This window comes from Vulpes vulpes, chromosome 4, assembly GCF_048418805.1.
Source record: "Vulpes vulpes isolate BD-2025 chromosome 4, VulVul3, whole genome shotgun sequence".
NCBI classification, from domain to species: Eukaryota; Metazoa; Chordata; class Mammalia; order Carnivora; family Canidae; genus Vulpes; species Vulpes vulpes.
This window is the reverse complement of record NC_132783.1, coordinates 36,513,025-36,537,961: the sequence shown is the minus strand read 5'-3', so window position 1 is coordinate 36,537,961 and position 24,937 is coordinate 36,513,025. Positions and strand designations below refer to the sequence as shown.

General features: G+C 41.9%; 1 protein-coding gene across 2 annotated transcripts; it reads right to left on the bottom strand.

Moving 5' to 3' along the window:
- Nucleotides 1-3,826: 3,826 nt before the first annotated feature.
- Nucleotides 3,827-23,009, bottom strand: ETNPPL (ethanolamine-phosphate phospho-lyase). Of its 2 annotated transcripts, none has more exons than XM_072755507.1 (13): nucleotides 22,798-23,009; nucleotides 19,909-20,027; nucleotides 19,488-19,647; nucleotides 17,599-17,685; nucleotides 14,031-14,121; nucleotides 13,009-13,125; nucleotides 10,835-10,917; nucleotides 10,002-10,227; nucleotides 8,946-9,100; nucleotides 8,198-8,287; nucleotides 7,812-7,942; nucleotides 6,524-6,591; nucleotides 3,827-5,153 (listed from the first exon to the last, which is right to left on the bottom strand). In XM_072755507.1, exons 1-13 carry the CDS (start codon nucleotides 22,851-22,853, stop codon nucleotides 5,025-5,027), a joined length of 1,512 nt encoding a protein of 503 aa, XP_072611608.1. In that variant the 5' UTR covers nucleotides 22,854-23,009; the 3' UTR covers nucleotides 3,827-5,024. The 2 variants fall into 2 exon arrangements, with proteins under 2 accessions (XP_072611608.1, XP_072611609.1); XM_072755508.1 differs by having other exon boundaries at nucleotides 17,599-17,673.
- Between the last annotated feature and the right edge of the window lie 1,928 nt (nucleotides 23,010-24,937).

The window sequence follows — 24,937 nt, the reverse complement described above, 5'->3', positions numbered from 1 at the left end:
TTGCATATTAGATAATATTATAAACTAATCCTAAATATCTCTAATGTGATAATTGATGTGTGGGAGAATGCCTTTGTTTGGGGGAAAAACAAGGTGACATATTTAGGGTAAATGCCTTGATATCAGCCACAAATCTCAAATGGCTCAAATGGCTTAACTAAAGATAAAAAGTTTGTGTAATAGTATATAGATAGGAAACTAAGTGGGCCAAAATATTACAATCAGTGAATCCAGGTGAAAGATACAAGGAATTTTCATTACTATGTGAAACTTTCTTAAAGACTTAAAAATTTTCAAAATAAATATATATATATAAATATATATATAAAATAATATAAATATAAAGTGATTATTGATGTCAAGGAAAGCAATAATGAAACCCAAGGGGTAATGTAAAGTGGCGTTAAGAGAATACATAATTAAGGGAATTCTATACAGAAAAGACTGGAGCATTGATGGGAAACACAGAAGCATCACAAAGGAATAAATAAAACTGTCATTATTCTCAGATGATATGATTATATACGTACAAATCCAAAAGAATTTACAAAGTTTTGGAATTTGCAAGTGAGTTTAGCGAGTTTGCTGAAATCAAAGTCAATATGCAAAAATCAATTGTATTTCCAACTACCTACCTACCTAAATAAATAGATAAATTTTTTAAAAAAATCTAAAAGGATGTAGGGGCGGCTGTGTCTATCATCTCTTAATTAGCTAACTTGGCTTCTACTGAAATTAAATGACAACTGGAAAATTACTACACACTATCACAACCTCAACCAAGCAGTAAGTAGCCCCAATTGCAGCTGCAGTGCTAGGCATGGTGGTGTTGCTAGAGCAGATTCATAAGGCCTCATGTACATGATATGTGGTCATTAATTGTGAGGATATGCTTATTTTAAACCAATCAGAAAATAAAAATGAGAACCAGTTTGCATTCTTATGGAACAGACAATATTCTTTACACTTTTGCCCCAGAACTAGAATAATTCTCCTGCCCCCTGTCATAACTTAACCTCAAGAGATCTGCACTATCTAGGTATCCTGAAGACTATCGGTGATAAGTTAGAGATGACATCATTCTGATCTGGTAGGAAGAGAGGTACTATACTGGAGCACACTGTGTGGTATACTGGAGGTATACTAGCATGGAGGTATACTAATATACTAGCATTAGAAACCTCAGTAGGATATGTTTGCTCAGGAAGATGGGAGATAAACCTTACTAAGAATCAGGATCTATCATTTCAGTAAAGAGGATGATGGCCATACTCAATGATGGCCTTCAAAGACAGTGACAAGGGAAAATCTTTCAATGGTAGAACTTTGAGCGGTACACGTGATCACCACTCAAAGTGAGCACATATACAGACTCATGAGCAGTGGTGAATGGTCTGGTTAGCCAGTCAGGAGCCTGAAAGAAAGTGTTAGAGTCCATGACAAAGGAGGTATCGGGTAAAGGCATAGAACTGTATACATGGAGTAAATAACACATGCTAAAATTTGTGTCACATGTTAATGTCCATCAAAAAGCACCCAGCATGGAAGAGGCACTGAGCAACCAGGTGAACAAAATGACTTGGCAATTGACATTAGTCAACCTTTGACATTAGCCACTTCACAATGGGCACATGGACAGAGTGGCCATAATGGCAGAGATGTTGGCCCACAGCCAAGTGGCCACAGCCACTTACCAAGAAAGATCTAGCTATTGCTCCTTCTCCATCCCCAATCTGCCTGCAACAGAGACCAACAGTGAGTCTCTGACATGACACTATCCCTTGAGATCAACTGGCCACTTGGTGACAAGTTAAATGCATGGGGTTCCTTCTGTCCTGGGAGAGGAGAGCCAGTGGTTTATTTGCACGATAGACATCTATTTAGGATATGGGTTTGCCTTGGAGTTTCCTACTTACAGAGCCTGAACCAGAAGCACAATTTAGGGGCTTATGGAATGCCTGATCCATAAGCATGGAATCCCACAAAACATCACCCAAATGAGGAACCCACTTTACAGTGAAAATGTGCAGGGTAGAAATCGACCAGTTGTATTACACTCACATTACTCTGAAGCTGCCACTTTGATAGGGTATTGGAATACCCTCCTGAATAAAGGTGTAGCCAAGGTGCTGGCTCAGAGGTAATACTCTGCAAGGATGGGGTGCTATCCTTCAGATGGTAGTATCTGGACCCAGTCAGAGACCCCCATAAGGCACTGTGTCCCCAGGAGAATCCTGGATTAAAGAGGTGAAAGTGTGAATGGCCCCACTTACCATCAATGACTCAGTGGAGAATTCTGTTTTTCCTATCCCTACAGCTTTGGGATCTGTAGGGTTGGAGGCTCTGGTCCCCAAAGAAGGAGTCTTGCTAACCTATAAGCTACCTATGAGCATGGACTCCTTGCAGCTAGGCAGTTGGAGTCACCATATGGGCAGGGTTAATTGACTTTGATCTCCCGAAGGAGGTAGGGCTTCTGTTCCACAGTGCGGGAGGCAGGATACCTGTGAAACTTTTATGTCTCTTTGGTACTCCTTGCCTAATTGTAACTGTGAATGGACAGTCCCTCAGCCCTGGCCTGGAGAAGACATGGTTTCCAGAGGCTCACATGCCTTAGGAATGAGGGCCTGGGACACATGACTATAGGACATCCAGAAGTGATGGCCAAGGGGGAGTGGAATTTCAGTAGTGGAGAAGGAAAATAATGAGTACCAGTAGTGGCCCTAAAACTATTTGTAGTTACAGGAGTTGTAGTTTGCTCGACTAAGCTCACTCTTCTGAGTCTCCCCTGAGGAAGAGAGATGCACAGGAACCATTGAAGGCCTACTTCCCAAATGTATGGGGAAGTGGATCTATGGCACAAGGGGCAGACCATGGCAGCCATGGGGGTGTGCTGCTCAGCTCTCCCTTCAACAGGGAGCCTGTGGTGAGACAGCAGTCAGCTGACGGCCTCCAGCTCCAGCATCTTCAAGATCCACAGCACCATTCAAGCCGGATATGTGCTTCCTGGAGCTCCTGGTCAGTGAGGGAAGCCTGTAGAGCTATCTAGGGCCCTGTCATCTCTGCCCGCGGTTCTTAATGTGCAATCTGAGAGCCTGTGTCCCCAGTGTGCTGGCAGAGACTTTTCTCAGAGCTTGATCTCTGGCTGAGGCTCTTCCTACTCAAATCTCCACTCTGGTTCTTCTCTTTTCATACATGTCAGGCCCAAAAGCTTTTCCTGACGACTCCTGCTTCTCTGCTCCTTTATCTTTCACAGGCATTACCCCTAAACTATTACTTGTATGTCCAACTATCTTGGTTTTGGATCTGTCTTGGGACTTGATCTAGAGACCCAGGGGACCCGAATGGACACAACCTCAGTTGTGATGTCATAGAACTGAGGCTGTTACCAGGAGCCTCATACACAGGGAGTCTCTGTTGCATTCAGGAAGGTGTCACTTACTTCTAGATCTCTCCTCTTATCAAGGAAACCTAACTTATAGGCAGTGAAGAAGAGTACAGTATATCAAAGAATAAAGCCTTAATTTTCTATTATTTTATACTTGGAAAACTTGTAACACAGGGTTATTTTCTCCTTCCTCTGTTGAATACCCATTCCAAAATGAAGAGGACAATTATTGTCTGCACATGCCCACAGGTGGTGCTCACAGGGGTGTTGATCTGTGTTGTGAAAGATCCAATTATTTGTTCCATAGAAGCCAGCCACAGAGACCTCCTAAACCCCTAGTTTTTGCCAGCTCCTGGGGACCAATCTCAGTGTTATCTAGCCAGAATCCATAGAGTCGGTTATATTTTTTGGAGGAAAAAGTATTTAATAATGAGACCTTGCTTTTTAAAATAGCATTTTAATTAATGACAAACTCAGAAAGGAGGATTTTACAATCATTTTCCTCTCAACATCCCTCTCAGCTGCCATGAAACAGACAGCAAAATTATTCTCTCTCCAGTAGGAACAAAAACCAAAATGCAAAGTTTAACAAGTCTTAGGATGGCAAGACAGAGAGAATGCACAGTCAATATGAAAACAAATTTCTTAAAAAAAAAAAAAAAGAAAGAAAACAAATTTCTTGCAGTTCATTGGCTTCCAAGTGAATGTCTCATGGTCCCAGCATGTTACAGAGAGACTGTTGAGGTTCCAGATTTCCTCATTTCCCTTGTCCCATGTCTTATTAAAAATGTGTGTGTGTGCTCCCACTCTCATGTGGGGGTGTGTTGGGTACTGATAAATCTGATGAGAAAGGAAGATGACCGGTAAACTTCTTACCTGACAGCTAAGTGACTTGCCAACGTGACATAATCTGATGTTGACAGAGCCGAGGTCTCCTGACTGAACACAGCGCTTTGGCTACTGCTGCTGTGCCAGCTATGTCTGCGTGAGTGTTTCTGGGTTTACTCCTCATCCTCCTTCCTGCTGGCAGGACCCGACCATGACTCCACAGGATCATGACTAACCTCGTCCTTAGCCAGAGGTCCGATTTCTCCGCTAACTTCCTAACATCTGCTGTATGTGATTTTTTTCCAAATAGCTTTGATTTTACTACCCCTAATATTCTCTGCAAAAGAAGGGTACACTTTCCTAGTAAACATTTTTTGGTTTACCTCACCTTCTATTATAGCCCAAAATATACACATAAATTACGTCAATAATGATTCATTCATCTTTTAAGGCACTAAGTATCCAAAGTTAAGGAACCTATTGTACTTTGCTCTCTCATTTCAAACATTAATACATGAGAAGTAAAACTGCCAACCCAAATTTTCAGTCTGAAGCATAAATTTAGTAGAATAAATAAAGTAATTTCAGAAACCTCAAGTAAGGAATTAACAGGCAAGAGGCTGAACTAATCATCTTGACATGGGTTGATTACCACTTGGCTTATTCTTTCTACTCCCTTATCTTTTTATTTACACATCTAAATGGAATGCAAATTTTACTATTGGAGGGTAGGATCCAGCTACTAACAGAAGACACACTTCCATTGATTCTCTATAACCCTGGACACTTATCCTGCTTTAAAATGTTAATCTCATGTCTTGAGCCTCTTACTGAGCAGGGAATGTTTATCTGTGCACAGTCCATTTCTCTTTTGGCCAGGATTTTCTCTGGGGTCCGAGGCGCCCTCACCAAGCAATTCCGAGCGTGCTTCGTTAGGCATCTGTAAGACAGGCACACAGACTCCAGCAGGCGCGGCACTTCTGACCTGCCCAGCCTCTGCACAGCTGACTCAGCAGGCAGCGGGCAAACATAGCACCACACAACACTGCAGCGCTGCTCGTTCCTCCCCCTTACCCTGCTGAGTCTCTTCCACAGACAACTGAAATGTCATGTCAACATAAAATGTGGGACTCCGAGCCAAAATTTCAGGAACATGTGTGCTAACTCCAATGTGCGATTTCCCATGGTGAACTCTCTTTTTTGTAAGCTTCTTTTCAATGCTTGCTTAGTTCTCAGCTACGATTCTGTCCTGGGCTTGATAAGCGACTCTCATGCTCAGATAAGAATTGATTTCTACAATTGGTGTGTTCCACCAAGAGACAGAAGCAATCCTGTTAGCAAATCATTTGCTCTCATTCAAAGGATCTAATGTTTTTCCACCAGAAAAAGGATTTTGCTGACTGCACTGTACGTGCAGGCCGACTCGAGGCACTGAGTGTTCCTTTATGCATCGAAGTCATAAACAAATAGCAAATTATGCAACAGAGCCTCTCAAGTTTTCGCCTTTCTGTTTTCTGAGCCGGGGAGCTCTTTCTCACACCCTGGGCAGCTCGGGGAGAGAATGGAAAGGCCCTCTGCTGGAAGCACATCAAATGCAGAAACTAGGCCACTTGGTGCCAGAGGGTTCCCAGGCCCCGGCTGCCAGTCGAGGTTTATACTTTAATTCACTTCAGGACCAAACCCCGGCATTTTGGAGCCTCACTGCCAATGCTTCTGCTGATTTTAAAGAGTGATGTGTAGGTGTCAGGTGGCCCTCAGACAAACAGGAAGGAGCTTAGGACATTTGTCATCATTTCTTTCTATATTTTGCTGGTTCCCTTTGCAGGCATGAGGGATTTTTTTGGTTATGGGTATAATCCTGTAAGAACGGCTCTTTGACTTTATTTCTTTTTTTTCTTTTTCTTCTTTTTCTTTCCTTTTTTTTTTTTTTTAGGATTTTATTTATTTGAGAGAGAGACAGAGATAGTGACAGAGAGCACAAGTGGGGAGGAGAGCGAGAAGCAGACTCCCCATCGAGCAGGGAGCCTGATGTGGGGCTCCATCCCAGGGCCCCAGGATCATGACCTGAGCTGAAGGCACATGCTTAACCGACTGAGCCACCCAGGTGCCCCTGCTTTATTTCTTTCAAGTGGTATGACACTTGTTTTGGAATGTAATTGTGCACTCAAAATTGCAACAGCAAGCCAACCCTAGCAAAGGTGGATTCTATTCTAAAGGTTATTGTACAATTTTTTAAAACTTTGCATTACTTTTAATTTTCCAAAGTCTTAAAAATTTCCCCTAAAAATAGAGTAGCAGACTCTTTCTTACCTTTGCTCTGCATGGAGTATTCTCAGAGATCACACTCTCACTTTTGGCTCCGATGGCTTCTTCTAAAACTACATCAAAGAAGATACAATGGAGAAGACAGGATAACATAAAAATCTTAAAAAAAAAAAAAAACTTTTTGCTGTCTGTAAAAATACCTTTTTTAAAAATAAAAATACCTTTAATGAAGAACTGAGAAGTAAATGTACTGTGTTTGAAACATGTCACTATTAGAATTGCTGCTTTTAAACTTTCATTGTAGCATTTCATCATTATCATTTACAAGCGACACTAAACCTGTGTTAGGTATGCCCCATTCACTTTATTCAAAGTAAGTTCTTCACCTCACTGTTATTAATGCTCAATCTCTGAGATGACTCTGAAGCAAGGGTACAGTCTTGCCCCATCCTATACTCTTCTTTCCACCTGGCCCTTCACGCAGGTGTGTGAAGAATGCTTGCCAAGTGTGGGTGTGAGAGTACTCTTGGTTCAAAGACAGTGACCATATTAAAGATAACTTGGGATGGCTCTCAAGTTTTCCAACACTGACAATCTATTTTGTATGATATATCAATTCCTGGCTTATCGGCCTTACCCTAACCCCAAAAGTCTGAGAAGGGAGCAGAGAAGTTGAATCTTGAAAATATAACTAAAGCAAAATAAAAAATGTTCTAACATTTGACAGTACGTTACGTTTTCCAACATGGTTTTACGTTGTTAGTTCACTTTTTAAGCTCAATTTATGTTCATAACAGAAAAACAAATGAACTTAAGTATATAATACAGGTAGTAAGCAAAAGATAAATTCCTATGACAAGGCTAATTCTGAATGGCAAACAGAAAGCCTCAAGAGTTAATGTAGTAAGTGAAATACACAAGTCAAACAATTCAGCATATAGCAAATGATTGTTAACCTGAAACCTATAATTTTTATTATTAATGTTTCTCACATTTCCAAGGCAAAATGCTAACACACTGTACACTGCAGCATCTGTGGTGCTCAGTGTAAGGCAGACCTGCAGCTTTTTTAAAAAGTGAAAGTAGAGAAAAATAAAGTTGTCTTCAGGTCCTTAAAAACCCAGAGCTGGAGCTGTGGGAGCCCAGGCAGAAAATTTAGATTTAATGAAGAGTCTACATAGTTATTACCTTTTCAGCTACCTTTTTCTAGTTCTACATACAAAGTTGAACATTCATTTCCAATCTCTTTCACTTCTGTTGTGAAAAACCCCACGCACAGTTCTGTATGACCCAGTGTGGGACAAGGTGGCATCTTAAACGTCAGTGAACAGACCTGTTAGGATCTCATCGAGTTGGTCCACCATAAATTTCGCATCTTCTTCCGTGAAGCACATAGGTGGTTTTATTTTAAGCACATTTCTATGAGGTCCGTCGGCACTGAGAAGGACTCGCTTTTCTTTCATCCTAATTAGCGCAGGAAATATGCGTGAGTGCATACAACTAGTAACAGGTTATTTAAGAATGATGTGAACACAGAGCAGCTCAGTATTCTCATGCAAGCAGCCCACATTTATCAACTGCATGCATCTCAAACTTCCCTTATTTGGAGATGTGGGGGGAAGTAAAAGAAGATTTCAAGTTGTGGGGGGCGGGGGGGCGGGGGGGGAGAGGGGACAGGTTTCAAGGTGGGAGACCAGTCAGGTGTCGGGGTGCTCTTACTTGTAGATGACATGTTGAGCTTCATCTGTGGCGGGGGTCCTTTCCTGCCGGTCCTTCACCAAGTCAATTCCGATAAACAGGCCGATGCCCCTGAGGAAGGTAAAGAAAGAAAACATGCCAGATGCTCTATCAGATACTGCATTGTCATAAAATATTACCACTGTCCCCAAACTCCAGTTTAATTTGAAGCGGATATAATTCCCTGTAGGGGTAACCTGTTATTGATTCTAACTAATCCAAGATATCAATCCAGTGCCACAGGTCTTTCCAGTTTTTGAAATCAACTTGGTTTTGTCACCCAGTTTTTTTTCTTTACTTAATTATAAAAGAAAAAGTCTTAAGAAACAACCTCCTTATGCTAGTTTCTCCAGACAGTAATGATGATAAATGTTCAATATTTATATATATCTATGAAAAATACCAAGTTTTCCAGGATGTAATTTTAATAATTTTTAATAAATCTTTTAGAGTTACTTTAAGTTACTTCTTCTCATCTCTTAGGGGCTAAAGTTATACTGGCTTTATTTATTTTTTAAAGTATAAAAGTTGGGAACGATATATATCCAAAAGTTAACAGTGGTTAATTTTTATATCAGGGTTCTAAATTAAGAATGAGGTTTTTAAAAATGTTTTTTAGTGTTTTCTAGATTTAGTTTTATGTAATTTATTTTAAATTTATAAGATAAAGTTTAAGCTATTTTCATTTGGAAAAATGAATAGCCACACGACAATTTCATAATAAACGTACCTGATGTCTCCTATCAAAGTATGTTTAGCCTTCTGTTTATTGAGTAACTCAGTAAGATAATCCCCCACTCTAGTGGCATTTCCTTGAAGGTCTTCATTTTCAATTATATTCAGGACAGCCAAACCAATAGCAGAAGATACTGGATTTCCTCCATACTGCAGAAAAAGGATTTAAAAGAATCCACAATGGTTGAATTATTGGTATTGCTTCATCTACGAGAAATTGGCTCATACATAAGCAGGTAAAGATATAATTTCAGTGAATTTTTCTCTTGTGATGTAAACTTTTTAGATTTGGAATATAGTGTGATTCTATTTGTTTACGACTGAGTGAAAATTCATTCCAAATTTTATTCTCCATGCTGCATAATTGGTATGAAGGACTATCAGGGAATTTATTAGTTCATCTAAACAAAAACCAGACATTGCACTGGGAACTAAGAATTTCAGAGTGTGGTTCACTGAGGGGGATAAGGGTTCTGCCTCTGAACACTTGTGTAAAAACAGCTAAGCAATGGCATTTTCTCTCAATAATTTATGTCCTTAGGTTTGAATCTTACTTTTCATTGTCACAAGTCCTATTACACATATGGCACAAACTATAATAATTTTTCCAAGCTTAAAGTTCATGACTTTTGGGGGGTAAAACCAAGGAAATAAAATTTCCCAAAGATAGAAACTTTAGTATCTCCTGTGACAGCCATATAACATTTATAGTACTGTATCATCTAAACACTTTAGAAATGTTTGGGGAATTTAAATGTGATATAAAAAAAAGAAGATCATACCACCTGTGAATGAAACATCATAATCTCTAGAGTTTAGCAAGGCAACCATTTATCACTGGAACAATTAATCATTTTAGAAAGGGGAAAGATACACAAGGAAAAATACAAGAATTATGCCAGAGAATGAAATATAGTTAGATAAAAGTTTGGCTAGGGTCCTGGGGTAGTTAGCTGGCAATACTAAACTTTATTTTTTACTACATTGGCAAGAAGTATAAGAACACACAATATTTTCCCCTCTTAGCATAAACCGGGAGGCCAAAATTTACCGTATTGAAGTATTCCATCCCAGAACTGCTGAAGGCTTCTGCGATTTCTTTGGTTGTTACCACACATGCCATTGGGTGGCCATTGCCCATTGGTTTCCCCATTGTGACGATGTCTGGAACAAAGTCTTCGCCCTGCATTTGGAAGCTCCAGAAATGTTTCCCAACTCGGCCAAAGCCCACCTGAACTTCATCAGCAATAAACACACCTCCTGCTCTGTGTACATATCTGCAAAGCAAAAGGGAAATCTAATGTTTTCAGGTCATCGAGAATCCCCAAACCCACCCACAAAGATACCGATTATGGAGGGCCTAAGAAAATGTTAACTTGAGGTCTGGAATCGTTGTCAAAAACATTTCCGTGCTCAAATCCCCAGTGACATCTCCATGATGTCACTGACTTTGAAATATAATCACATAATTTCCAGAGTAGACACATTCTTATTATTTAGGTTTGTGCTGCTTCAAGTAAGCTCTACTGTGGTATTTTAAGTGGGAAGAGAAAGAAGTGAACAAGAAGTAGTGTTTAGCAGGGTTAATCTTCAAAGGTTTACTAATTGGTAAGGCATGGGCACCAGCCAGGGAGGATGCCAGGCGGGGGACCGGAGCCCAGCCCCGGAGGCTCCCCCTGCTGGACCACGTGTAAACCCTTTATCCCTTTATTTGCTGGATCTTGGGAAGGTAGAGGGGTTCTGGGGAGTCCTGGTGTGGCAGGCATGCCGAAGTGGCTATTGACCAGCTAGTCTGGAAGTATTTCAATATTTTAACCAATATGGCCTCTCAGAACTGTCACAGAGCCTTCAATTTGACAAAGAATGCCCAGGTCAAGTACATACTCTGCCACTTTCTGGAAGTAGCCTGCTGGAGGAATTATTTGTCCGCCACAACTCTGCATGGATTCAGCAATAAAGGCAGCAATCTATACAAGAGAAGACGGCGTCAAAGTCCATTAGGTCCCCCTTGAACCCCCTAAAAAAGAGGACTTCTTATCAGAGCAGGTTATTTTCAAAATGGCTGGGAATGGATCTATGTCAAGTAGCAAATAGGCCACTTGATGACAAAAAGAAAAGATGTCCGTGCTGGAGAAGCAACTGATCTGAAGCACCTGTTTCTGAAATTCTAGAGTACCAGTGGAACTACCATGAGAAATGGAGGAAGGGCAACCTCCAGTTCTCCATTATTAAATTAAATGCAGGGGATCCCTGGGTGGCTCAGCGGTTTAGCACCTGCCTTTGGCCCAAGGCGCAATCCTGGAGTCCCGGGATCGAGTCCCACATCGGGCTCCTGGCATGGAGCCTGCTTCTCCCTCCTCCTGTGTCTCTGCCTCTCTCTCTCTCTCTCTGTCTATCATGAATAAATAAATAAATAAATCTTTAAAAAAAATTAAATGCAGTGTTTTCCTTAGGATCAACTGAGCAAGAATGATGTTTTGAGCAGTCTTTGATACGAATTTCTAAAAAAATTACCCAGGTTCTAAACCCATTATCGCGGTGCCTGTTTCCTCAGCTTGGTGAAGGAGGACTGCCTGAGCCTGGAATTTGCTCTCAGGAAAGTCCAGGGTGACTTCTGGCCACACACTTTAGTTACTATGCTATATTTCTAGTTCTTACCCTGAACCGGGCTTAACTCAACGGAATCAGGCAATTCACAAGAGGAATTACAAAGGAAATGCTCTAGAGAGGAAGAAAGGAGGAGTAGAAAATAGGTAACATTGAATCAAGAAGAGAAAGCATAGGCAGAGGATGAGATATGGAGTCAACAGAACCAAGGCCCTAGTCCAGACTACATCCAGTAACTATATTACCTTGGCTTAAGTTCTTCACTTTTAAATATTTCATTTATTAGCTATAAAACAAAGCCAATGGACTTAAGAGTTTGCTGCTCTAAAATCCCCTGACTTTGCAAGCACATCTAATATTCTGAAGCCTCCATCTTCTATTTGCTCATTGCTTTCAGCATTGTTAACAGAACAGCATCAAGTCAGTAACTACTGAATGTTAATGTCATTGAAAAAGTTATCCAAACCTTCTAGCAGCAAAAATACCATGTGATCCGGGTAATGTGAATTTTTTTTCTAGAAGCCCTCTTTACCGTTGTATAAGAAGATACAGACTACCCTTGAAAAAGAAAAACATATAAAGCTCCCCATAACAGGTAGCACTTGGGACTAGTTGCGCAGCTACAAACAATGAATGGGATGGGAAGAAAACCGTTAAATACAAATGACTCTCTAGTCACTAAGATAAATATATTTGAATTGGAAAAAGCAAAGTCTTCATTTTTTTATCTCAATTAAGATTTGTTTATTGCCATATTGATGCCATAAGCCAGTTTAAAGGCAAAGCATATATCAAATCACTTTAAAACTCCACATAAATCACCCCCAAATGGGCTGAGTATTTATGTTAAGCAGAAGATAGTAGGGTGAAGACTGAGAAAATGGAACTCTTTTTCTTACCAGAGGATTCTGGTTCTGTCTTCGAAGCTCAGGCTCAGATTGGAGAAACATTTGTTTTGCCTTTGTTAACCCAGGGTCTGCAGCTTCAGGAAAGTTGTACCAGTTCAAGGGAAGCACCAAGGCTTCCTGGGCCTAGGAACCCTCATTGGTTCAGAGGCCCCAAGGCCACTATGCCTCTTCCCCTTCTTCGTATTTCAGCCCCCCATGCTACTTTCATTTGGAAGAGTCTGTCCGTGGCCTATCACCTTTCCTAATCCTCTCTCCCTCTAGCCCTTTGGACAAGAGTCGGCATCCCACTGGGAAAGTGAGAATTAGGCCACCAGTCCTGGAACAGGCATAGTGATTGCATTTCCAGAATAAATAAAAATAGATAACCTTGGAGGCATGATCATAATAATGCACTTTTTGAAACATGAGCTGAATGAAATGTAAGTGGAGAAAAATAGAAAGGGAATTGAGATCTAATCCTTTTCCACCTTTCCAGTGTGTCACAGTGATTTCAATCCATTTCATAAAAGATGTTAAGCTGTTTTCAAAACTATAAATACAAACCTTCCTTCCACTGTTATGAGCTTTTTCAATAATTTCCTTCACTTCATCTGCATAAGCATTGGCTGGGTCTGCATGGTCTTCTCTGTATTTTCCTCTGTAAGTATCTGGAGCTGGTGCCTGAAAACCAAATGGTAGAGTTTCTTAAGATTCACGTCTTGGACAGCTGAGCTATTACAAAAAGACACTTCCCCACAAGAGCATTTAGAAAGGTGACCATGTGGACTTAAGTGACTCTAGGTTCTTTTGTTCTTTTTCCTTAACATTCCTGAATTCTGTGAAAGCTGAGGTCTTTGTATTGTGAACAGGAGCTTGGATTTGCTCCTAGACCCTTGTAAGTCAAGACTGCATCCCTATTCAAATAAAGAACACATTCAAATCAACAAGTGTGATTGCTGTATTTGAAAATTTCAATGGATGAAAATTTTATTAACTATTCTATATTGAAAATAAACCTTCACTTACCGACTATATGGCAAACTGCAATCATCCAAAAACTAGAATGCTTTAGCACTGATGCCAAGTCTTAACATTTTGGAAGAAAGAACTGACAATTCTCTTATGAAAGTCTACTGATCCTTAATTAAACCAAATGAGTTTTTATGTTTCAACAATGACTTGATTGGTTTCTTAATTTTTTTTACTTTTCATTTTACTTCATAACTCTATATAACAATTTAGCATAGAGCAGTTTAAGACACTCATACATGTTAGATTTAACTCCAAATTTCAAGCTGGCATCAGTGACAGAAAACTTGAAGACCAAAAGGTGAGGAAAATAAAATGATAGCAATGAATAATAGCTTTCACTACCACTATGCTAATTTGCTGATTGTGATGCTCATCAATGGATTTTAAACCATATCCTGTCATTAACTGGCCTTTTGACTTTAGTAAGTCACATAAATGCTCTTGATCTTAGTTTCTTTTTTCATAGCTTCGTTTTGATGGAAGGATCAGGCTGGATTGTCCTTAGGCATTCTTCCAGTACTGACTTTCTGATTTTTGGATTCTAAGATACTTACCACATGCACAAATTCTTTCTTGACATCTTTGCCCTTTCGGAATTTATATGGGCTGATCTCAATTAAAGATGATAAGTGACCATGGTAAGCACTGAAAAGAAAAAGAACAGTAACTAAAATCACTCAGAGAAGGAAGTTTTTGTAGTATATGAAAAATAGCATTGTACGTCATCAAGGGAAAATCTCAACCTTAGTGCCAGATAGAACTATACAGGATCTAATTCTTCATGGCAAGATTGGCCATTTAATTTGTCCAGTTCTCTTTGTTCATGTAATAAAAGACATAGGAAACCAAGTATGTATCCTTATAGACAATTTTTTTAAGCAGGCAAAGAAAACTTAATTTCTTAGGATGATATTAGGTGTGCTAAATTAGATTGTCTAAATGCAAAAATTGTTTTCTATAGCTTCATGAAAAACTTGAAAAGTATGTATCCTTTAAATTTATTTGACAGTTACATTCTAGTAAATTCTAAAAACAACTTTATATCACAGAATGGGCTGTGTTTCTGTCTGGAATGGTTTCTATGGGATGTCTGATTGCATATGCTGGGTAAACACAAGTTGGTAAGAGCAGGAGGTCTCTTCAGGAAGAACTATGATTAAGAGATGGCCAAGTGGCTGTGAGATTCTTTTCTCTTGCTTAAAATATAGGTGGTTATAATATTCCCTTTTCTGTTTCTTGCACAGAGGCATAATTGGGAGATCTGGAAAAGAAATTTTTAAAAAGCCCACGAATAGATAAAACAGAGAGAGGACTTCCCTTAGCAAGATTAAAGCATGCTACAAAGCCACAGTAATAAAGTTAGCATGCATCCAAATGAGAACAAACTGGAGACTGGGACAGAAGGCCAAATCAGAGACACACCCACACATAAATGTAACACAGGGGTAGATTTCATACGAGGCAGTAGAAGAAAATGAAGAAGAATATCTTTGTGCTCTGGGGATGTGGGAGGTGTAGGGGGAGAGATATTAACAAAACTTAGAACACATAAACCGTATGATGAAAATTTTATTTATTTGATCTGATCAAAATGAAAGATTTCTGTTGAAAGATACCATGGACAAAGCTAAAAGACACATGATAGTGTGGGAAAAGATTCTGAAATGTTTCAAAGTAAAATGCTCATTCACACTGGTGGTTCTCAACTCTGCCCGCATGGTAGAACCACCTGGGAAATTTAAGAATATATAGTGTTTCCTGGAATCCACTTCTGATTTTCTTTAATTGGTCTGGTGTGGGGCCTGGGGATTGGCATTTAGGGAAATTTTTTCCCAGGTAATTTTAAGACACAGTCAAGGTTGAGATCTTTTGATCTAGACTATATCAGCAAACACAAACCAACAAGAAACAGATGGGAATTCCAAAAGAAAAATGGGCAAAGAATATGAACAGGTACTTCTCAGAAGAGAAATCACAAATGCATGTATCTGAAGAGATACTCAAACCCATAATTAGGAAACTGCACATTAAAACAACATTGATACCATTTTAGTTATTGGACTGGCAGAAGTTAGAAAAAAATGAGAAAGCAGGGTACTATAAGGTTTTGGTGAGAATAGGGGAAAATGGGACCTTTCATGCAACCATTCTGGAGACTAATCTGGCAGTAGTTAGTCAAATTAACAATGTTTCTAGGACCCCTAGGGGCTGGCAATTCTGTTTCCGGGTGTTTATCCCTAAGACCTTCTTAAAAGGTCCATAAGGTCACATGTACAAGGATGCTCAATGAGAGTCACTTCCAGAAGTGAGGAGAAAAGGAGAGTGACAGTAGCCTCCTCTGTGGGGAGATGAGGCAGGAGTTTGAGCTGCACTGTCCCCTATGGCAGCTACTGCCCACACATCGTAAGTGTAGGACACACATTGGATTTTGGAGATTTAATAAAAAAAAAAAAAAAGAAAAATCTAAATATATTTTATATTAACTGTTGAAGTGATATTTTGAATATATTGACTACTAGGAAATTTTAAATGCCCTATGTGGCTCATACTATATTTCTACCAGACAACACTGAATTAAGAGACTAGATGTACATCCAGTAATATAGACTTGAAACAGTGCCGAGGGAAAAAAGTTCAAAACAGAAAGAGATTTATAGCAGTTTTTGTAAAATTAAAACAGATTCACATAATATATATTAATAAAAATACAAAAATAGGGATCCTGGATGGCTCAGTCAGTTAAAAAATGTGTCTACCTTTGGCTCAGGTGATGATCCAAGGGTCCTGGAATCCAGCCCCACATCAGGCTCCCTGCTTGGCAGGGAGTCTTCTTCTCCCTCTACCCCTCCCCCCCCCATGCTCTCTCTCAAATAAATAAATGAAATCTTTAAAAAAAGGAATACAAAAATAAAAGATGTACATCTGACAGATAAGAACAATTGTTTGTATGTGGGGGGGGGGGCGGGAAACCGGAATAAAAGAGAAACAAAAAATGAACTATGGTAGGCAGAACAATGCACCCTCTCTCAAGATGCCCACATTCTAGTCCTAGGACCCTAGGAATATGTTACATGGCCAAAGGGCCTTCACAGATGTGAGTAAATTCAGAATCTTGAGATGGAGAGGCAATCCTGGAGGGTCCAGTGGAATCACAAGAGTCTTTACAAGCGAAAGGAGGAGGCAGGGGGATGGTGGACAGAGGCAGAGGAAGTGAGGTGAGGCTGGGGGCAGTGGTGGAATGGCTGGCTCTGAAGATGAGAGGAGGGCTCCCGAGCAAGGAAGGCAGGCAGCCTCTAAAAGGTGGGCAAGGCAAGAAAACAGAAGGAGCTTCCAGAAGGAGCACACAATCCTGTTGACACCTTGATTTTGGTCCAGGGAGACCCATTTTGGATTTCTGACCTCCAGAACCATGAGAGAATAAATTCATGTTGCTTAAGTCACTACGTTTGTGGTTTATTTCTCATAGCAGCAATAGAAGATGAACATATGGTCCAACGCATAACACAAGAGAAGCCTATTTAATGGCAAGAAATGAGGTTTGTGTTCAATTTAATCCTCTGTGACTGAGGTTAGGGGGGTAGAGAGGTAGAAAACAAATGAAAAGAAAATGAATTTATTTTAAATGTAATAAATTCATGTTAAAGAGATGAGATTAAATAATGGCTGAGAATAGTCATAAACTAAGGAGAAAGTACTATCTTTTACTTGGTTTCTCATTTTCTTTAAAATTTGCTCTAAATTGTTATCTTTTAAATTAATTACAGTGGATAATCACAGTAGTGATGTGAACGTATAGAGTCTGAAGAAATCAATTCTAGTTTTATTTTGAAAGATATTGAGTAATGCATTATAGTGGCTCAATAAACAGTTAATGATTCATGCAAAGCCCATAAGGCCATGATCACAGCATCCAAGAGAGCCCCCTCCATTTGCAGGAACTGAGACGGAATTAAGTATCTTGCAGGCCTAAGCTGGCCCTGATACCTTAATACATAATAAAAATCATCATGCCATGTATCCACCCTCCTCCATATATGCTTGTAGTATTACTATGGACAGGATCAGTAAAATTTTGTCTCTTAAAGGAGCTTCTTACTTAGAAGTCTTGCACCTACAACTTACTGGTCAAGAGTGATCACATCTTGGTGGCCTCTGAACTGCCGAGCCAAACGTAACGCTAAGTCATTGGCTTCAGATCTGTTAAGACAACTCAGAGAGAGGGGTTATACGTTCTTTTTAAAATATTTCAATACACTCAAGTATTTCAAAATGTTAATTACAAAAGTTGTAAGATCCCAGTCATTCAGAAATGTACGGGGAATCCTCTCTCTCCCCTTTGGTCTTGCCCACTCGGTGATCTCACTTCATCCTTCCAACACAAGTTTCCCAGATATCTTCAATAAAGAACGAGACACACAGAAGAAACCCAATTCAAAGGATACACTGCTCATTTCAAACTTCTGCCCAGTTCAGCGACATCGGTAGGTGACTAACGTTGAGAATATTGGGAAGCCCACATTAAGCCTGATCTCAAAGGGAGGAATGGGAGTGGGAGAGCCCATCAACTTGACCACTACACTATGTTGTGGTTGTACTGACCCAATAGTCGATCAGTTCCTTATCGATAAAATAAAGATCATAATTTTTTTCTACTTGGCTTAGACAGCCTAAATATACTACTCAGACACAGAAAAAGAAAACAATCATTTGTGGGATGTTTACTATCTGCCAGACATCATGCTCAGTGTTTTGTTTGCATTTATTCTAGTAACTCCTTTGCAAGGCAAGGGTTGCCATCTCCTTTTAAGGGATAAAGAAACCTCGTCAGAGAGGTGAAGGAGGCAGAGGTTCTCACAGCTAGTAAGACATAGAGCCAGCATTCGGACTGAAGTCTGTTTAACTTCAAGATTATTCTTTGTACTATCCTAAGTCTGTCACCTCCAGTCTCCGGTGACAGCACACTTTGACAATAGAGGATTCCTTAGAAATCAAAGCCAAATATTTAATGTACTGAAGGCAAAAATGCTTTAGAACAATAAATTAGATCCTAAAATACCTTAATTCTTTACAACGAAAAAGGGACAATCTTCTGCTTATAAATTTGGTTTAAAATTTCATTGAAGACAAAAGTGAATCACAGTATCATATAACCGAACATTTACAGAATTTCTAATAGTTTTAACACATTTATACATATACATAATTTTTAAAATATGAGTTTTTGCTGTTTGTACAGCTTTCTTCCCAATATAACATCTCATTTTGAGCTTTTCACCTGTCATTAGACATGTAGTTCCAAAAACATATTTTTAATGTCTGCATAATAGTCCACAGAATGTATACATAATAACTTGGATTTACAGAATTTAAAGGCTGGAACACATCTATTCTTTTGAATTTCCTCTTGCCTTTTTTGTATTTGTGTTGAGGAAATGTTGAATGCCTAAGAAGCAAGTCAATCAAAAGCCTTACCAAAGTTATGGCTTGTTTAGTAGGATTCTTTTTTTTGCTAAAATCCCTCATTCACGCCATAAAAAAACTATCCAGGCCCACTGACTCTTTACCTACTTACTCTACCTCCTCAGTAGGTGAGAGTCATTTGACTGGTTAGGTTTTCTCACATGAACAGCAGGCTTGGATATTTTTGCCATCGTTACCACCCAAGGATTTAACCTTTAGGGATACGAAGGCATACCAGGTCTGCTTTCCCCATCTTTCACCAAGGAAGCCACAGTAATAAAAAGTTGCGTGGCATGTACATGTTAGTGTCACTGGCTGGGTCAGAAACCCTGGAACTCACTGCTGGGGATCTTATCTACCACAAGCTCATGAAGTAAAGTCAAAGAAACAGACCATCAGGCCCCATCGGGTTGTCATTTAGCAAAGGGCAAGAATCTCTGGAAACCTTAGCCGTATATGCTCCACCAGGAATAAAAAAGAAAGGTTATGTGTGAGAGGGTAAAAAACCAGACTGGTGGGAATGGGGGTGGGTGCGAAACCTCAAAACCTACCCCGAGTTTGTAAAATAGCAAACGGAGAGTTTCTCCGGCAGGGTTGCTGACAGGCGCCTGGCATACTCAACAATATTGTCATGGAGGAATCGAGAATTTGTGTTTAGCGCTTCCATCTGTTCCAGGGCAGCCTTGACCACTTCTGGGTGACAGTGTCCCACTAAAATTTAGGAGACAAAAACCCAAAAAAAGGAATTACAATTATAAATTCCTGGGAAGTGAGGGGAATTCTGAAGCAAGGGGGAGGAAAAAAAAGAAAAAAGAAAAAAAGCTGAGTGGCTTTCTCTGCCACAGTGCGCTGTGACTGCCAGGCTAGCACTGCTGGCCCCACCAGCGAGGAGCGGCCACGGCACCTGCCGCCCGGGGCAAAGCTTAGTGATGCTGCGTCTGCCTCGCTCCCCAGCAGGGACAGGACGTTTACCGTGGGCAACGTTGTTGATGCAGTCCAGGTACCGGTCGCCTCGCTCGTCAAACATGTACTGCCGCTGGGCTCGCACTATTTTGACGGGATCCGCAGCAAAGAAGACTTTGCAGGAGGGCCTAGAAATAATGAAAGGAAACACTTCGGTCTGGAAGGACTGCTCCGTGTTTTTCCTTCTCAGTGAAGGTCACGATCAGTGGAAAATTTCAATTACATAAAGGAAAGGGAAAAACACAATCTGGGTGACATACGTTATTTTTTTAAAATTATCATTTCACAATAGCATGGAACCTTCTACTTTAATCCCCCCTTTGTGACATTGCTCACAGTTTATATGTTTGTTATATTAGGTTTGCCACGATTTGACAACTCTGTTTAGAGGTACATGGATCAACTCTGACAGCTCTAATTACACAAATCAATAACTAATTTTGCTTTGGGAAGTTTTATTCTACCAGAAAACAAAACAAAACACAACAAAACAAAAACCAAAAACCTAACTTTTTTTTTTGAAGTTTACTATGTGTCAGGAAGCAACAAATATTACAAGTATTTCATTTAATCCTCCCAAATATCAAATGAAGTAGGGGCTATTATTCACATTTTTACAGGTGAGGAAACTGAGGCACGGAAATATCAAGAAATTTGTTCAAGATTACACAGCTAGTAAGTGAAAAAAAAAAAAAAAACAGAATTTGGAAGTAGACTGTCCAAACCACAACCCAAGCCAGTGCTTGCTTGCTTCCTCTCTCTCTTCTTCTGATCTAATTAAAGAAATGAATAGCACTGAAAGCTGAGTACAAATAAATTGATAATAAATACTGTAGAAGAGATTTTACAAGAGACTGTTTCAAGTCTTTTAAGTGGTGCTTGTCCTGTATCAAATGGATTTACCATTCTTAAATAATGAAATCAACTATTCTTCTTACCCCTTAATCCATTATTTTGAGCATATAAAAAGTCATCCATATTCTTGGTTATTTGGATGAATGTCTGGAGTATAAATTTTAGCAACAGAGAAACATCACAAAGTTTTCTGATGTTCACCCTCTGAACATGTAGAACATGTTCTACATGTTCTTCATGTAGAACATGAACATTCCACTAAAATGGAATATGTTATTTTAATTTTGGTGACTTTGCCTGCACAAAGAAAATGGCACGTGCACTGGAGGTATTTTGAAGGGTAATTAGATGCTTATATATTAAATTGATATGCAACTTTTTAGAAACTATTTTAATTATTGTGTATAGGTAATCTTAATTTAAAACTGCCTCAGCTTAAGTGTCATCAGTTAAAATGAAACTAATATTCAATGAGAATTTCTTATTGGTTCAATCCCAGCTGTTAGTTTATATTCCTGTGAGTTAAAAGCCAAAGAAAACCTTTGAATCATGAATGTGGGCTGTTCACTGCAGACTTCACCTTCCCTTGCTGTGGGTACTTTCCACCTCACCACTCAGACTTCAGGTAAAATTCTATCAGGCTGTCCACGGCTCCACTCCTCCCTTCACAGAATTGCTTCGGTTTAGTTTCTCTGAAATCACTGAATTTGCGTTGGAATCTAACTACTACTACATGGGACTGAAAACTAAACAGAACAGACTGGTGATCAGAAAAGAGTAAGGGGCTGCCTGGCTAATGAGGGAGGAATAGGATCATTTGGGCTTTTCCTATGCGGGGTTGAGGGTCCCAACCAGTCTCCTAAGAGGCATCTAGAAACCTCCCCGGTTGAGACCAGCAGATGAGTAGGAGCAACCGGCCAGCACTTCTCAGAAGAGGACACCGATTCTTCTTTCCTCCGATCCCCAGTCCTGTCTCGAGTGCACCCGGGGCAGTGTGGATTCCGCGTGAACACTGCGATCATCCTGCATATTCACACGTGCCTTCTTAAAGACCCGATCACGCTTATTAGTAATCTCACTGGCTCGCTCCTGTGAAGCAGAATGTTACTCCCCTGCTTCCGCAGAAGAGGAAATTAAAGTAACTGGACAGAGGTCGCACAGGTGACGAGACACCGTCCTAGGACCAGGGGCCAGGTCCCACTTCTCGGTCAGTCCTGGACGCTTAGAGCACTTCGAGCCCTTTCCCACGCGGGCAACACAGAAGCGCACGGGCGAGAGCCGCGCGTTGGCAGAGCGCGGCGGGGGCACCGCTTGGGCGAGCTAGTTGGGAGCGCGGCGTTCTACGCCTCCGGAGAGACCTGCGGGGTCTTGTTTTAGGACCCTGCCTGGATTAGCCCTGATCTAACCACGCACGCAGGCAGAAAGGTCCGCTGGAGGCAGAAGATGTCAGAATGAGTTCGCTTCACGGCCACGGTGACAAATATTTTGAGCCCATAAATTCTGAGACACGTTCCAGTTGGTGGCCGGTGGCGGGGAGCTTCCCATCTCCCGTCGCAGCGCCCGTCCCGGGAGTGGAGTTCCCGGGCTGGGGCTCGGGACCCTCGGGGGTCAAGCCCTCCAGCCGCGGGCCGCGCCCCCCGCCCCCTCGGGCCCCTCCGCGGGCTGCAGAGTGCGGGCAGCGCGGGGACAGGCGGCGGCGGGGACCCCCGGGGGTGGGCGCGCGCGCGCAGGTGCGGCGGGAGGGCGGGCGGCGGGGACCCCCGGGCGGGCGGGCGCAGGTGCGGCGGTGGCGGTGGCGGCGGCGGGGACCCCCGGGCGTGGGCGCGCGCGCGCAGGTTCGGCGGTGGCGGCGGCGGGGACCCCCCCCCCCCCCCGGGGCGGGCGCGCGCGCGCAGGTGCAGCGGTGGCGGCGGCGGCGGCGGCGGCGGGGACCCCCGGGCGGGCGCGCGCGCACAGGTGCGGCGGGAGGACGGGCCACCGCGGCCGTCTCGGCCCCGCCCCCCGCGCCCCCCGCGCCCCCCGCCGCGCCTTTGGAGCCCTCACCCGATGTGCTTCCTCCGCAGCGCCAGGGTGTCCTGCTTGCTGTACAGCTCGCGCATGGTGGCGCGGCGGCCGGGCGCTCCCCGGGCGCTCCCTCGCGTGCGTGTGCCCCCCTCGCGGGCCCGCTCCGCTGGCTGCCTGGCGGCGGGCCTCCCCCGCCGTGATCTCTCGTGGGGTCCCCTTGCCCTGGGCCTCGGAAGTCACTGGCGGCCTCCAGCGGCTGGGGCCATCTCCCTTTTTAAGTCTTGGCTTGCCTTTGCCCTTCGCAAGCCCCACCCTCCCGGTCCCCTCCTCCGCCCGGTGCCGGCTTTGGCGAGTCGCCGGACTGGCCGCTCCTTCGCCACCACCCTTGCCCCCGGCCGCCCTGGCTCCCGGGCCTGCCCTGCCCTTCCCGCTCCGCCGCCCCCGCCCCCGCCCCCGCCCCCGCCCCCCATCCTTGCTACTTATTCCATTTCCCTAACTTGGTCTTGCCTTTGCATCTTTTCCTCTTCTGCCCGCGAATTCTTTCCTCCCCCACCCCCCGCCTCTTTAAAAGATTTTATTTATTTATTCATGAGAGACACACAGAGAGGGGCAGAGACACAGGCAGAGGGAGAAGCAGGCTCCATGCAGGGAGCCCGACGTCGGAGTCGATCCTGGGTCTCCAGGATCACGCCCTGGGCCAAAGGCAGACGCTCAACCACTGAGCCACCCGGCTGGCTGCCCTCCTTCCCCCTTTCTTTCTTGTTTATTTTTGGTGTATCCCGTGATGTTCTCGTAAATATTCAGATAGGCTCTCTCTGGAGGTAACCCAGCCCTCCAGTCGTCTCCTTTCTCACTCTGAGCCTATGTCAGTACCTGTAACCCACAGAAGTAACGAGTCACAAGACCTAACGATCTAAGTAACAGGGACTCAGCCTGCTACTTGTTGGAGTGATAACGTATAACGGGGTTTCAAAGATCTACTTTAACGGTAATTACACTCCTAATTTCTCTACTATACAGATTATAAAACATACTTTACCTGGTTCAGTCCTTGAGATGATCAGGAGAATTATCATGCCATTACCGGATGTCCCATGTGCTGGTGGTGCCCCTAGAATTGATTCGTAGGTTTCTTGACTTCCTTTGGAAGGATCTTCGCACACTGATCAAACTAGAAGTTCGGTATCTGGACAGAGTTAACCCTAATTAACTATAACATTAGGTCATGTTATTTTGAGAACTAGACAGCCTCTGATTTAACTCCCCTGTTCCGGAGATAAGAACAGTGAGGCGCAGGAAAGGTGAAGTTTTATTCAAGGTCATGCAACGACTTAGCCATAGAGTTTAACCTAGATCATTTCATTCTTTCTGTTTTGAAAGACAGAAAAGAAAGCTTAATTTACCTATAACAACACACTTGAAAAATGCTTGCTGATGATCTTTCTCCTGAAAGAAGCTATTTAACTTATATTAATACACTGCAGAAGTGGCATTATTGCATTGCCTAAGATAGGTTGAGAAACTGAGTCCTATGAGGAACAGTGTGGTAAGAATGTTAGATATTATAAATGGAGGGCAGAAGGCACTTAGGAAACTTGCAAAAAATCCCCAACATGTAATCTTGGTCTAGTTCCGTATACGAGAGATGATGCCAAATGTACATTTATTCTCAAAACCTTTAGACCTGGTGAAGTCACAGATAGTCACACTTTTTCTATAAACCTCTGTAGTTTCCTGTTATTCCCAATGCTTTAAAATATGTTCTGTAAGTAATACTGGACCAAGAGTCTTGGGCGTAATCTGTTTCTTACATAAAGTAGTTGAGCTTCTTGACCTTTTGGAGGCCAGATTTCTTTGTACTTAAAATAAAAAAAAAAAATCTCTCTTTGACTCAGCATTGTAAGGAGGGCTTAAAAGAGGGGATGATTGTGGAATGTGTGGCAGGATCATTGTTAAGATCTTGATGATCTTACCCTTTTTTTGGTTTGTTTTTGTTGTTGTTTTTTAAATTCCTGACCTCTCAGCAGTAGACCATTCCTTTGTCCTTGAATCACTTACTCTTTTGACTTCTTGGCACCACCACACTTCCCTGATTTCCTTCTGTCACTTAACATTGAAATGTTGGTATCTCTAAAGGTAAAGTCTTGGGCTCTTTCTGTTCTCTGCTCTTTCCAAAGGT